Source organism: Labeo rohita, chromosome 11 (assembly GCF_022985175.1).
Source record: "Labeo rohita strain BAU-BD-2019 chromosome 11, IGBB_LRoh.1.0, whole genome shotgun sequence".
Lineage (NCBI taxonomy): Eukaryota > Metazoa > Chordata > Actinopteri > Cypriniformes > Cyprinidae > Labeo > Labeo rohita.
Genome location: NC_066879.1, coordinates 7,917,564 through 7,932,090, shown reverse-complemented (window position 1 = coordinate 7,932,090; position 14,527 = coordinate 7,917,564). Strand labels below are relative to the sequence as shown.

At 34.2% G+C, this 14,527-nt stretch overlaps 1 protein-coding gene across 3 annotated transcripts in view; it reads left to right on the top strand.

Annotated features, from left to right (window-relative positions):
* The window catches only part of palm1a (paralemmin 1a), a 53,978-nt gene that overhangs the window by 13,604 nt on the left and 25,847 nt on the right, over window positions 1–14,527 (top strand). For all 3 annotated transcript variants that reach the window (XM_051122659.1, XM_051122660.1, XM_051122662.1), the window contains exons 2-3: window positions 5,928–5,973; window positions 8,689–8,769. In XM_051122659.1, the coding sequence (XP_050978616.1) occupies window positions 5,928–5,973; window positions 8,689–8,769 (127 nt within the window). The remainder of the gene's footprint in view (window positions 1–5,927; window positions 5,974–8,688; window positions 8,770–14,527) is intronic.

Here is a 14,527-nt window from a genome sequence, read left to right as displayed (position 1 = left end):
ATAAACAAACCAGCGCTATTTATTTTTCTTTCCATATTTTGAGCATTGCAAACAGTGAGCTTGATCTGTCTGGTACAGTATTTTCTCTGCTACTCTTTGTGTTCGTCTTAATGTAATTTTGGTTTCATTGCATCATATTCCTTATTATGCGTTTATACAGTGTTGTGCATTATAAGCGATCACACACGACTCAAGTTTCTGAGCGCAGTAGCCAATCAGAGGCGTTCAGATGAGTAATCGCTGAAACCCTGGGTTTTTGTTGAGTGTGTGCGTTCGACTGCTGATTCCTGCACACCAAAGTGCTATAGAAGCCCATTTCTGCCACTGAATAAAAAATAAAAAAGGTAATTGCGAGTTATTAAGTCAGAATTGTGAGATAGCGATAAAAAGTCTTGTAATTATGAGTTTATATCTCATAATTCTAAATTTTCCTCACAATTTTTATCGCAATTGCGAGTTTATGTCTCGTAAATCTGACTTTTTTCCTTACAATTCTCTTTGTTCTCGCAATAGCAAGTTTATATCTCGTAATTCTGAGATTTTTCTCGCAATTCTGACTTTGTCTTCTCGCAGAATCAGTATATCGGGAGCAGCGTGGCGACATGTAGCACCATTGTGCTCCGTGCGTCCCGAGTTCAAGTCCTGGCTCATGGATCTTTCCCGACATCACCCCCCCCCCTCTCTCACTGCTATACTGTCCTTTCAAAAATAAATGCAAAAATGCCAAAAATAAATCTTAAAAAAAAGAATTGGGAGAAAAAAAGTCAGAATTACAAGAAAAAATTACGAGATATAAACTCGCATTTGCAAGAAAAAAATCTGAATTACAAGACATAAACTCGCAATTGCGAGAAAAAAGTCAGAATTAAAAGATATAAACTTACAATTAGAGAAAAAGTAAGAATTAAGAGAAAAAGTCAGAATTATGAGAAAAAAGTCAGAATTACGAGATATAAACTCGCATTTGCAAGAAAAAAAACAGAATTACGAGATATAAACTCACTATTGTGAGAAAAAAGTCAGAATTACGAGAAAAAAGCTCGCAATTGCAAGAAAAAAGTCAAAATTACAAGATATAAACTCACAATTGCGAGAAAAAAGTCAGAATTACGAGAAAAATATCAGAATTACGAGATGTAAACTCGCAATTTTGAGAAAAAAGTCAGAATTACGAGAAAGAAGTCAGAATTACAAGATATAAACTCGCAATTTCGAGAAAAAAGTCAGAATTACAAAATATAAACTCGCAATTTTAAGAAAAAGTCAGAATTACAAAATTTAAACTCGCAATTTTGAGAAAAAAGTCAGAATTACGAGATAAAAGTCAGAATTACGAGATATAAACTCACAATTTTGAGAAAAAAGTCAGAATTACAAGATATAAACTCGCAATTTTGAGAAAAAAGTCAGAATTATGAGATAAAAGTCAGAATTACGAGATATAAACTCGCAATTTTAAGAAAAAAGTCAGAATTACAAGATATAAACTCGCAATTTTGAGAAAAAAGTCAGAATTACAAAATATAAACTCACAATTATGAGAAAAAAGTCAGAATTACGAGATAAAAGTTAGAATTACAAGATATAAACTCGCAATTTTGAGAGAAAAGTCAGAATTACGAGATAAAAGTTAGAATTACAAGATATAAACTCACAATTATGAGAAAAAAGTCAGAATTACGAGATAAAAGTTAGGATTACAAGATATAAACTCGCAATTTTGAAAGAAAAGTCAGAATTACGAGATAAAAGTTAGAATTACAAGATATAAACTCGCAATTTTGAGAGAAAAGTCAGAATTACAAAATATAAACTCGCAATTTTAAGAAAAAAAGTCAGAATTACAAAATATAAACTCACAATTATGAGAAAAAAGTCAGAATTACGAGATAAAAGTCAGAATTACGAGATATAAACTCACAATTGCGAGAAAAAAGTCAGAATTACGAGAAAAATATCAAAATTACGAGATATAAACTTGCAATTTTGAGAAAAAAGTCAGAATTACGAGAAAAAAGTCAGAATTACAAGATATAAACTCGCAATTTTGAGAAAAAAGTCAGAATTACGAGATAAAAGTCAGAATTACGAGATATAAACTCGCATTTGCAAGAAAAAAATCTGAATTACGAGATATAAACTCACAATTGTGAGAAAAAAGTCAGAATTACGAGATATAAACTTACAATTTTGAGAAAAAAGTCAGAATTACAGGATAGAAACTCGCAATTTCGAGAAAAAAGTCAGAATTACGAGATATAAACTCGCATTTGCAAGAAAAAAATCAGAATTACGAGATATAAACTCACAATTGTGAGAAAAAAGTCAGAATTACAAGATATAAACTCACAATTTTTGGAAAAAAGTCAGAATTACGAGATAAAAGCTCGCAGTTGCAAGAAAAAAGTCAAAATTACAAGATATAAACTCGCAATTTCAAGAAAAAAGTCATAATTACGAGATATAAATTTGAAGAGAAAAAAGTCAGAATTGTGAGTTTGTATCACTAACACTGGACTAATGTCAGTGATCATGATCTTTAATAATGACAATGCAAATGATCTTTGCTCTCTTTCTGAATACATTTCTCACTGTGTGAATAATGTTTTTTTTTTATTAAATTGTAATCACGTTAAAAACAGTTCAGTGTGCCTAAAAAGATGGGTTTACGATGTGCATAGTCATTAGATGACACTAACATTTGGCTACTTTTAGCTTTAGCCTAGAGTTGGTTCACCCTTAAGGATGTACGTTTCTGTTATCTGGAATGATCATCTCAAACTGGTCAGAAATTGGACAATAAATTCCCATGACGCAACACAAAACAGTTTGCTCGGAGTGCACGTAGATTCATCGAATGTAATGGCTATTTGTTAGTTTTGTGAGTATAATGTCAAGCTTTTAACATCAAGAAGAGCATTAAATATTTGTGTGCATATTGATCCGTTTAGTTGTTTGGTTAATGCTGGAGTGTGTTATGGGGCGGCTGGAGGACTGCAGTGTTTTGTGCTGTGTGTCAGTCTGTCTGGATATGGAAGTGAATTCTGCTGAGTGAGCATTTCTGATCCATGCAGAAGTCAGACCTGACAGGCAGACCCTTATGCATCTGAAATCACATGCACGAATGAAAAATAGGATTTTTCAACCTGTTAGATGAAAATTGTATTTCCAGATACATAATGATGGTTTGGATATCTGAGATTGACTATTCAGAGCAAATACAGTTCAGAGAAAAAGCATAGGGCAGATTCTATGGTTCATATGCCTTCAGGTTTGTATTATCAGCTTTAAACATCATTCAGACAGTCGTATTTCCTTCCTTAAGGACGTGTGACTAATCACATAGTGTTGGAGTATAGTGTGCCAGGTTCAGCATCATGCACTAACTGCTCTCTCAGCTGCTGCGTCACCCGTTCAGTTCCTCTGACAGGCTGTTTGTACAGGTGTTGTGTTTTACTCGTGTTGGGGGGATGGGAATGTGAGTGCAGTGGGTCGGAGAACAGCCTTCGTGTTCTTTTTTTTCCCTGGCGGCATCTCACCTCAGCTTTCAAGGGGCCGCCGCCACAGCTGTGTCCTTCAGCAGACGGGGCTGTCAGCAGGGGTCCATCTTACTGTCTGGAAGACCTTTTGCGAATGAACAAGGAAATGTGTGTGTGGACAAGAAATGAGGGAATGATTTGAGTGAGGATGTTCCTGATTGGAAAACAAACTTAATTTGTCATTAGGGAAAACTTCATGCAGGCGTTTGTGTCTCCCGCTTGAGCCACAGAGGATGTGGTCAACGTTAAACACGGTTCTTCAGCCATTTTCTGCTCTTCTTGGAATCAGTTGCACAAACCTTACGAGGAATTTTTGCAGTTTCACTCCAAAGCTGAATATTTTCTTCTCTTGCTCAATCACACTCAGCAGGAATCAAATCTCAGACTCGTTTCTCAAACTGTTCCCTTCTCGCTTTATGGGAAAGTACCATTTTAACCTGCATCTTGGCAGTCATTATTATTTTCGAGACCTTTAACAGATTTCCTTTCTGCTGTTCTGTAGGTCTCAGAGGTCACATTTCTGGACTATTCCAGATTTTCACTAACAAAACAAAAGTTTCACATTGAACAGAAATCTATCTATCTATCTATCTCTCTCTATATATGGTTATGTGTTATTAAAAAAGTCTTTTAAAATTAAAAAAAAAAAAAAAAAAATAAACAGATAAAAATAAACAGATAAAAACACACACACACACACACATATATATATATATGTATATATATAAACTAATAAAAATGACTAAATTACCAAAACTTTAAATCTATCTATCTATCTATCTATACTATACTATTATGGGTAAAGAAAATGTAAGTTTGAAGTTTAAAATAACTAAGTTAAAAAAAAAAAAAAACTAAAATAAATAAATAAAAATGAATTAAAAACATGAAAAATAAGCCTAGTAAAAAGTAAAAATTAAAAAAAAAATCAAAAATTATAAAATTTTAACTTAAATTAAAGTGAAAGTAGAAAATATTAAACAAAAAAAATAATGTCCACACTCTTTCATATTGATTAGATATCTATCTAGTAATTATAATTTAATAATTTTAAATATACATCTATCGATCAGTCGATATATACTGTTATTGGTTCAAAAATGTAAGTTTGAAGTACTAAAATAACTAAGTTAAAAAAAAACTAAAACAAATAAATAAATAAAAATGAATAGAAACAAAAAACTAATATAAATGACAGTGAAACTAAACTAAAATTAAAGTGAAAGTAGAAAATATTAAACAAGAAAAATAATGTTGGCACACTTTCATATTGAATAGAAATCTATCTAGTAATTATATTTTCATAATTTTAATTATCTGTATCTATCTATCTATCTATCTATCTGTCGATCTATATATATTGTTATGGGTTATAACAAATAACAAAGTAAAATAAACAAATAAATGAATAAAAATGAATATAAACTTTTTTTTTTTTAATTTACAAATTTCAGTCCCACTTTATATTAGGTGGCCTTAATGTACTTACATCAAAAAATATGTACAGTGTACTTGTGTTCATACTGTATTGCAAAACACTGTGGCTGCTATTGAGGTGCGATACGGATAAGGTCAGGGGCAGGTTTGGTGGTATGGGTAGGTTTGAGGGTGGGTTAAGGTGAAAGGGAATCGGTCAACAGTTTAATTATAAATATAATTACAGAAATTAATTACAAATGTAATTACATGCAGGTTTTTTAAAATTTATAAGTACAATATAAAAACATGTATGTGCACAGTAAGTGCATTGTATCAAATGATTAATTTAAATGTAAGTACATAGAAGTTAAGGCCACCTAATATAAAGTGGGACCCAAATTTCTAAATTACTAAAACTTTAATTCAAATTAAAGTGAATACAGAAAATATTAAGCAAAGAAAAAATAATATATACACACAATGCAAGTTTATTTTCCCAAACAGCGCAACCTTTTGACCAGGTCTTTATCAAGCACAAAAAAGTGAAAATATTACAATAAAATCTAATTTAAGACTATAAAAGTATATCAGTGAAACTAAAACATACATACACGTATATCATAATTAAAAATGTGATTTTCAGTCATAGTTATGATGCAAAGTGATTTTTCATTTTTTCTTTAATAATAAATAGCAATAAGCTTCCATCGTTATTCTTAATTAACACTTCAAAGTCAGGGCTCTAGGAAATTTTCCCATTGGTAATTACAACATTGTGGTGGTGAGTTGTGTGGTTGTGATCATCTTGTATTTACGATACGCCGACGTGAAGCCAGCAACTATGTAATCTTACACTCAGTCCACCGAAATAGCTAAAAAAGTCCAGATGCCAGAACAGGAAGCAAATCTGTCCTCTGTTTGCAACCATTGTTCTATCGACCAGCCTAATATATATTCTGTCTTTTTCAGGATGTCAGAATCAGTTTCACAGCAGGAGCGGCTCCAGGCTATTGCAGTAAGTCAGATTCTCACACCACATGGTCCCCTGGCGGTCCTAATAAACCCACCTACTGAACCCATTTCTGAAACTGGGTCAGAGATTTTTACATCTTGAAAATGGCAGATTTGTCAGCCTGTCTGAAATTCCCTTAAGCAATGGTCTAGGACCTTTTATTTCATTTAAGCATTAATTTAAGTGCGAATGTGGTTTACGCTGCAGTATATACATATATATATATGTGCATCTCAATAAATTAGAATGTCATGGAAAAGTTCATTTATTTCAGTAATTCAACTCAAATTGTGAAACTTGTGTATTAAATAAATTCAATGCACACAGACTGAAGTAGTTTAAGTCTTTGGTTCTTTTATTGTGATGATTTTGGCTCACATTTAACAAAAACCCACAAATTCACTATCTCAACAAATTAGAATATGGTGACATGCCAATCAGCTAATCAACTCAAAACACCTGCAAAGGTTTCCTGAGCCTTCAAAATGGTCTCTCAGTTTAGTTCACTAGGCTACACAATCATGGGGAAGACTGCTGATCTGACAGTTGTCCAGAAGACAATCATTGACGCCTTTCACAAGGAGGGTAAGCCACAAATGTTCATTGCCAAAGAAGCTGGCTGTTCACAGAGTGCTGTATCCAAGCATGTTAACAGAAAGTTGAGTGGAAGGAAAAAGTGTGGAAGAAAAACATGCACAACCAACCGAGAGAACCACAGCCTTGAGAGGCTTGTCAAGCAAAATCAAATCAAGAATTTAGGTAAACTTCACAAGGAATGGACTAAGGCTGGGGTCAAGGCATCAAGAGCCACCACACACAGACGTCTCAAGGAATTTGTCTACAGTTGTCGTATTCCTCTTCATAAGACCAATAAAAAAAACAAAACAAAACAAAAAAACATTTTTAGTGAATTGTTGGCCTTCTGGAAAGTATGTTCATTTACTACATATGTACTCGATACTTGGTAGGGCTCTTTTTGCTTTAATTACTGCCTCAATTCGGCGTGGCATGGAGGTGATCAGTCTGTGGCACTGCTGAGGTGGTATGGAAGCCCAGGTTTCCTTGACAGTGGCCTTCAGCTCATTTGCATTTTTTGGTCTCTTGTTTCTCATTTTCCTCTTGACAATAACCCATAGATTCTCTAGGGAGTTTAGGTCTGGTGAGTTTACTGGCCAGTCAAGCACACTAACACCATGGTCATTTAACCAACTTTTGGTGTTTTTGGCAGTGTGGGCAGGTGCCAAATCCTGTTGGAAAATGAAATCAGCATCTTTAAAAAGCTGGTCAGGAGAAGGAGGCATGAAGTGCTCTAAAATTTCTTTGTAAACGGGTGCAGTGACTTTGGTTTTTAAAAAACACAGTGGACCAACACCAGCAGATGACACTGCACCCCAAATCATCAAGCAACTTGGGCTATGAGCTTCTCCACCCTTCCTCCAGACTCTAGGACCTTGGTTTCCAAATGAAATACAAAACTTGCTCTCATCTAAAAAGAGGACTTTGGACCACTGGGCAACAGTCCATTTCTTCTTCTCCTTAGCCCAGGTAAGACGCCTCTGATGTTGTCTGTGGTTCAGGAGTGGCTTAACAAGAGGAATACGACAACTGTAGCCAAATTCCTTGACACGTCTGTGTGTGGTGGCTCTTGATGCCTTGACACCAGTCTCAGTCCATTCCTTGTGAAGTTCACTCAAATCCTTGAATTGATTTTTGCTTGACAATCCTCACAAGGCTGTGGTTCTCTCGGTTGGTTGTGCATGTTTTTCTTCCACACTTTTTCCTTCCACTCAACTTTCTGTTAACATGCTTGGATACAGCACTCTGTGAACAGCCAGCTTCTTTGGCAATGAATGTTTGTGGCTTACCCTCCTTGTGAAGGGTGTCAATGATTGTCTTCTGGACAACTGTCAGATCTGCAGTCTTCCCCATGATTGTGTAGCCTAGTGAACCAAACTGAGAAACCATTTCGAAGGCTCAGGAAACCTTTGCAGGTGTTTTGAGTTGATTAGCTGATTGGCTGAGTTGAATTACTGAAATAAATTAACTTATCCTCGACATTCTAATTTATTGAGATGCACCTGTATATATATATATATATATATAAAGATTGTTTTTAATATTTCTATTTTTTAAATCTGGTAAAATGCTATCAACGTCTGTCCACAGCAACACTATACAGTATGCATCAATCCTCATTTGATTACATTTTTATTCTTTTTTTTGATTAATTGTGCAGCCTAATCCCAAAATATTTTTTGGAAAAAAAGAGGGCTGTAACATACCTGCCTCAGTCTGTTAATCTATACACCTTTTTAGTCGTCACACACACATATTTGCACACTTCACACACTCACAATCACACATTCCCTCCCTGCTGGCTGGGATCTTGGCCTCGCTGATTGATGAACGCATTGTTCTCAGCTCATTTTCCCTCACATATGAAGAGTGTTAACACTCATTATCACTCATGCTTTGGTCTGAGAGTAGTGGCGTATGTTTCAGCAAAATATGTAACCTTTTTAGCCAACCTTCAACACTGAAAAAAAACAAAAACAAAACAAAACAACAAAACTGTTTTCATAGAACGAATGTTTGAAGAACAGCGCAATCACTGAGTTAGAGAAGAAGAATGGCTGTTTGTGTTTGCATGCATGTAGTGCACTCAAACACGTTAGTGCTTTTGGATGTATATTAAAGAGTTAATATCTTTACTCACAGGAAAAGAGGAAAAGACAGACAGAAATTGAGAATAAGAAAAGACAACTAGAGGACGACCGACGGCAGCTTCAGCACCTCAAGGTAAAAAACTAACATCTGAGGCCAAAATATTTAATGTGACTGCATTTTATATTCTGTGTAAAACTAAGGCTTTAAGTGACAGTTTACAGCTTCATTATAATAAATACAAACAGTGATGGATCTAAAGGGATAGTTTACCCAAAAATGAAAATTACCCCATTATTTACTCACCCTCAAGCCATCCTAGGTGTATATGACTTCCTTCTTTCAGACAAATCCAATTGGTAATGGTAATAGGCAGGTGTTTATCTAAAAAGGTCAAATAAAGCGCATGGCTCCGGGGGGTGAATAAATGCCTCCTGTAGTGAATCGATGCATTTTTGTAAGATAAATATCCATATTTAAAATGCAGTAATCGCTGTAATCCAGCTTGCACTCACTGTTGTACACGGAAGCAGCTCCAGGCGGATAACGTTGGACATCAGCGTTGCACGTGTGCTGTTCAGAAGTGACAAGTGTGGACGCAAAGGGGAGAGACCAAAACAAAACAATGGTCACGGGTTAGAAGCAAAAAATGAGGATTTTCGATATATGCCAAGAGGAGACTGGTTTTCCTTTGCTTCTGTAAACAAACGTTGGTTTACATGAGACTCACAGGCGCATATGCAACATGTTTTGAATATGGATATCTTTCTTACAAAAACGCATTGATTTGCTACAGGAGGACTTTATTCGCCCCCCAGAGACCATGTGAGGCACTTTTTATTATGGATGGATGCACTTCATTGGACTTGTTTTTGCCTGTTGAAGAGAAATGCCCACCTATTGCCATGACAAAGCTGAAAGAGACAGGACATTTTTTAATATAAATTGGATTTGTCTAAAAGAAGGAAGTCATATTAGCCTAGAATGCCGTGAGGATTGGTAAATAATGGGCTAATTTTCTTTTTTGGTGAACTAACCCTTTAATGTTTCTAAACTGTTGCAAGCATTCTAATCCAGAATTTGACCTAAGTTTAATGTCCTTTATGAAAGCCCATTTCCACTACATAATAAAAAAAATAATGTGTTGGTAATTTAGTAACTCAGAATTATGACACAAGTCATAATAGTGAGATATAAAGTTAAAATTATGACCTAGTCATAGTTAAGAGATAAAAAGTCGTAATTATGACATTAAACATTTAAAATGAGATTAAAGTCAAATTTCTGTTTTTTTAAGTCATAGTTAAGAGAAAAAAAAGAGATACCAAAAATTAGAGATAGTAAAAATTATGAGATAAAAAGTCAAAATTATGAGATAAAAAGTCAAAATTAGACATTTCAGTCAATGAACTTTTTGTAAATTTGACTTTTATGACAAAATTTCAACTTAGTGTAATGAGTAGGGGAGCACGGGGCACAAACTAACGCAAGGTTAGTTGTAACACACGTGGTTTTAATATTTCCACATTTGCTAGCAACACTATACAGAGATAGAAGTGCGCCAAAATTCAAAAGCCTTTTAAATATATCACTGAAAATGTATTTTACCATAGTAAAAGTACATTTCTTGCTGAAGTAAATTTTTCATCTCAGTTTTTAGTATTCATTTAAAATGAGACAAATCTGCTATTATTTTAATCTCCAGTCTGTTATTAATCAGTTTAGGTAGTTTATTAATGCTTGGAAAACCAGTAGAAGACACTAACCAGTTTTAAATTCCAGTCACGCTGATGAGGAAGTTGCAGCACTGCGTTACGATCTTCCCCCGCTATTATTAAACTATGCTATTCTATGACATTAGCAATGTAATTTTCACTATTTATTTTTATGGATTTTAATAAGAAACCACAAGAAACAGGTGAATAAAGATGTTTAATGTTCAGAAATGATTATTTCAAGAAATGTAAAGCATTTTGGCTCCTTTATGTGTCTTGTGTTCTATGAGAGCTGTGTTTGGAGGGGGGAGAGTGTTTTTTTGGAATGTCTAAATGTGTTTCATCTATTTGCACACATTGTATTGCATATACTGTATAGCTGTGTTTTGCGATCAGGGCCGTCCCACGCATGGTTGCAATGTGTTCATTGTGAAACTCAAAAATTAGATTATTTTTAATTCTTAAAAAACACCATTATTTTATTTGAAAAAGTTTGCGCAAACTGGTTTACACAAACTGAGAAATCCAAAAAGTGTTGTGCCCCACGCTCCCCTATGTAGTAATTTGGACTCTTTATGTCAATTTAAACTTTTTATCTCTAAATTATGACTTGTATGTCATTGTTTTGAATTTTATGTCATAAATATCAGTTAGCATCTCATAATTTTGACTTTTATGTCATTTACACTGCCCTCCAAAAGTTTGGAAACACCCCTGGCAAAGTGTGGTTTTGCACAATATCACCATAAATCCTTATCATTATTTGGTGCAAATACATTAAAGTAACTTGATATTATAATTGAAGACCAGCAATAATAATTTTCATTTTTATTACATAATAATGGCAATATATACATGTCAAAGTCAGACATGCCCCTTTGCCAGCTGTGATGTCTGGTTACTGGTTTAAACTTGGCCCAGGTTTTTAAAAATTTTTTGGGTCAGCACACCTTAATAGCTTCAACAATTGATTGCCAATTTAGTTTAGAATACAATGAATTTAGGCCCAGATTATGCAGAGCTGTAATAGCTGCTAATGGTGGATATTTTGATGAATCGAAAATTTAAGTTTTTTCTATGTATAAACTGTTTATGTAATAAAATATGTTTGTGTTGTCCCTTATCAGTGCAAAATGATCACAAATTAAAAAGGATTCATGCCAATATTGTCCAAAACCCCACCTTTCTAGGGCATTTCCAAACTTTTGGAGGGCAGTGTATATGATTTAAAGGGGACATCGGATCCCCCTTTTCCACAAGGTGGTATGTGTGTTTAGGGTCTTCATGAAATGTCTGCAGCACACTTTGATTAAAGTCCTCAATGGTTATGTAAAACAACACCCTTTTTACCTTGTCAGAAACAGCTCTGTTCACAGCGACCCCTTTCGGTGCATGTCTCTTTAAATGATAATGAGCTACTGCTCACTCTGCACCTCTCTTCCATTTTTAGTGTATTTGCTGGCGCATTTCTATCAAAAACAAAACAAATCCACTGCGTCCACAGTGGCTCTGATGTCGGGAGAAAATGAAGACTTTTATGTTCACTTTTACATCTAACTACAAAACACCTGCATTGCTTATGAGACGTTGTCGCACCTGATTTCTGTCATTGTAGGGTGGTTGTGTCCTCACACTGCTAAGACATATTTATATGCAAACACCTTGTAAAAGTGAATTTTGCATCTGATGTTCCCTTTAACAAAGCATGTTGTTTTTGTTTATGTAGCAGAAAATGTACTTCCATAATCTTTGATTTCACCATTCCCCATTGTTTATGAATATGACTCAGCCTTTTTCAAGCTCAGGACCCTTTAGAGCGCAGAGAGATGGAGCAGGTTGTAAACTGAGTGTTGTATTAAGCTTGTCTGATTGTAACCTCTTGGCAGTGGGCCTGTTAATATCAGTGTTGACCATACCACACTGATTTGGTGCAGTCTGGGCCAAGAACACCCTGTCAGACACAGGAAGGAGAATCTGCCATGGGGGGTGATGAGACATCCTGTTTGTGTGAAGAGGGAAATGCTTCACTCTGCTAAATATGTGGTGCATTGTCTCTGTGGCCCTTAGGTCAGGTGTACATGATTGCGAACCGTTGGAGGTCTTTTTCCCATTTTTGTTTATGCTGTAGATTAGAATAGACATTTTAATGTCTCTGGACTTGTTTAGAATAGCAGGCTACCATACTACTCATACTGATTATGTAGTGTGCAGTACAGTATACTGTGTATAGGATGCATTTTCTTTTTTTATGCATATACCTGGATGCTTTACTGCATTTACTAAAATACATATCCCTGGAAATACTAAAATACTGTATCCCACAATGGATATCCATAGTGTTGTTGTTAACTCAAATTAAATAATTATGGAAGCCTGTTTCCGCCATAGAATAAACATTTTTTAAAAAAGTGATTCTGAGAACATCTCAGTCTTTTTTCCCCCTCAGTAATGGACTTTATAGGTCACAATTGCAATGTTTTATCTCACACTTTTTTCGCGCAATTCTGACTTCTTTTTTTTTTCTCCGAACTGTGAGATATAAACTCGCAATTGCAACTTATAAAGTCCATTTCTGAGGGGGAAAAAAGACTGATATGTTCTCATAATTGCAAATTTAAGACCTGACTTAAAGGCACAATATGTAAGTTTTCACCGCTAGAGGGCGCATATTTAAAACAAACAAAGAACCAAAGGCATAGTGTGATGAGGCTGTGATTGTGTGTTGAATCATGGGAGTTATAGTCTTCATCCCCACAGCTGATACAATCCGTCGGGACTCGGGATTATAAACTTACAATTCTAAAGTATAAAGTCAGAATGGAGGGATATAAAATCACAGCCATTGAAGACAAAATATATTACTTTGTTCTAATGGTTTTTGGATATTTTAATCAAAATTCTTACATATTGTGCCTTTAATAACATGCAATTGTGTGTTTGTGTGAAAAAAAGTTGCAATTGCGAGACAGAACCTCGCAATTCTGAGAAAAGTCAGAATTGTGAGTTTATACCTTGGAAATTTTTTTATTTAAATTGTGACGTTATTTGAAATTGCGAGCTTATATCACGCAATACTGACTTTATAACTCGCAATTGTGCTTATATCACGCAATTATTCGAAAACAGTCAGAATTTTGATTTTATATCCCTCCATTCTGAGTTTATATCTCACAATTCTGAGAAAAAAAGTTAAAATTGCGAGATATAAATTCGCAATTGCAAGAAAACAGGTCAGAATTGTGAGATAAAAACTTGCAATTACCTTTTTTAAAAATGTTATGTATATTTTGCCTTGGTGACTAAGTGACTAAGTTGAAAAGTAATAAAAACAACAGAAGCAAATAACAAAATTACTATATATATATATATATATATATTAGGGCTGTCAGTTGATTACATTTTTTAATCTAATTAATTACATGATGTGTCGATTAATTAATCTAATTAATTAAATAAAAACTATGAAAATACCCACAAAAGATTATTCAAAGCTATTTTTGTGTTAAATGAGAAAGTATCAAGTAGTTTAGCTTTAGAAAGAAATATTTTATTTGATTCAAAATAAAATGTATTACACATAAAAACAGCTTTCAACAGTCTTCAAAATACTTTCTTTTATGTCTCACAAAAGAAAGGTTTGAAATGACATGAGGGTGTGTAAATGATGACAGAATTGAATATTTTTTGGGTGAGCTATCCCTTTAATATTTTTATCATTATTATATATATTTTTATTAAAATAATACTCTAAATAAGAAACTAAATCTGCCAGCAGGTGGCGGTAAATGTCTTTATGAGTCATTCACTCGATTCGATTCGTTCAAATGACTGATTCATTCAGGAATTAAGTAAATGGCTCTCTTTATGAATGGGCCATTGATTCACATGATTCATTCAAAACGCGAATTAATTCAGAAACAAAATAACGCTGTGTTGGTCAGAATCGTGCAACAATTCTGCTGTGGTTTTAAAGGTAAAATGTTCTCTGCAAAATTGAGCAAAAACACATAATATAGTGTTTAAAATATAACAAAATATCAACTTCTTATTTAGTAAATTGTTGTATAAAATCACATTTAAGCTCGTGATAGATCGGGACAAAATCAGCACTCGTGTAATGTTGCTCTTTCTGCCTGTGTGATATCCTGTGATATGTGACATATAAATATAAGACAAAA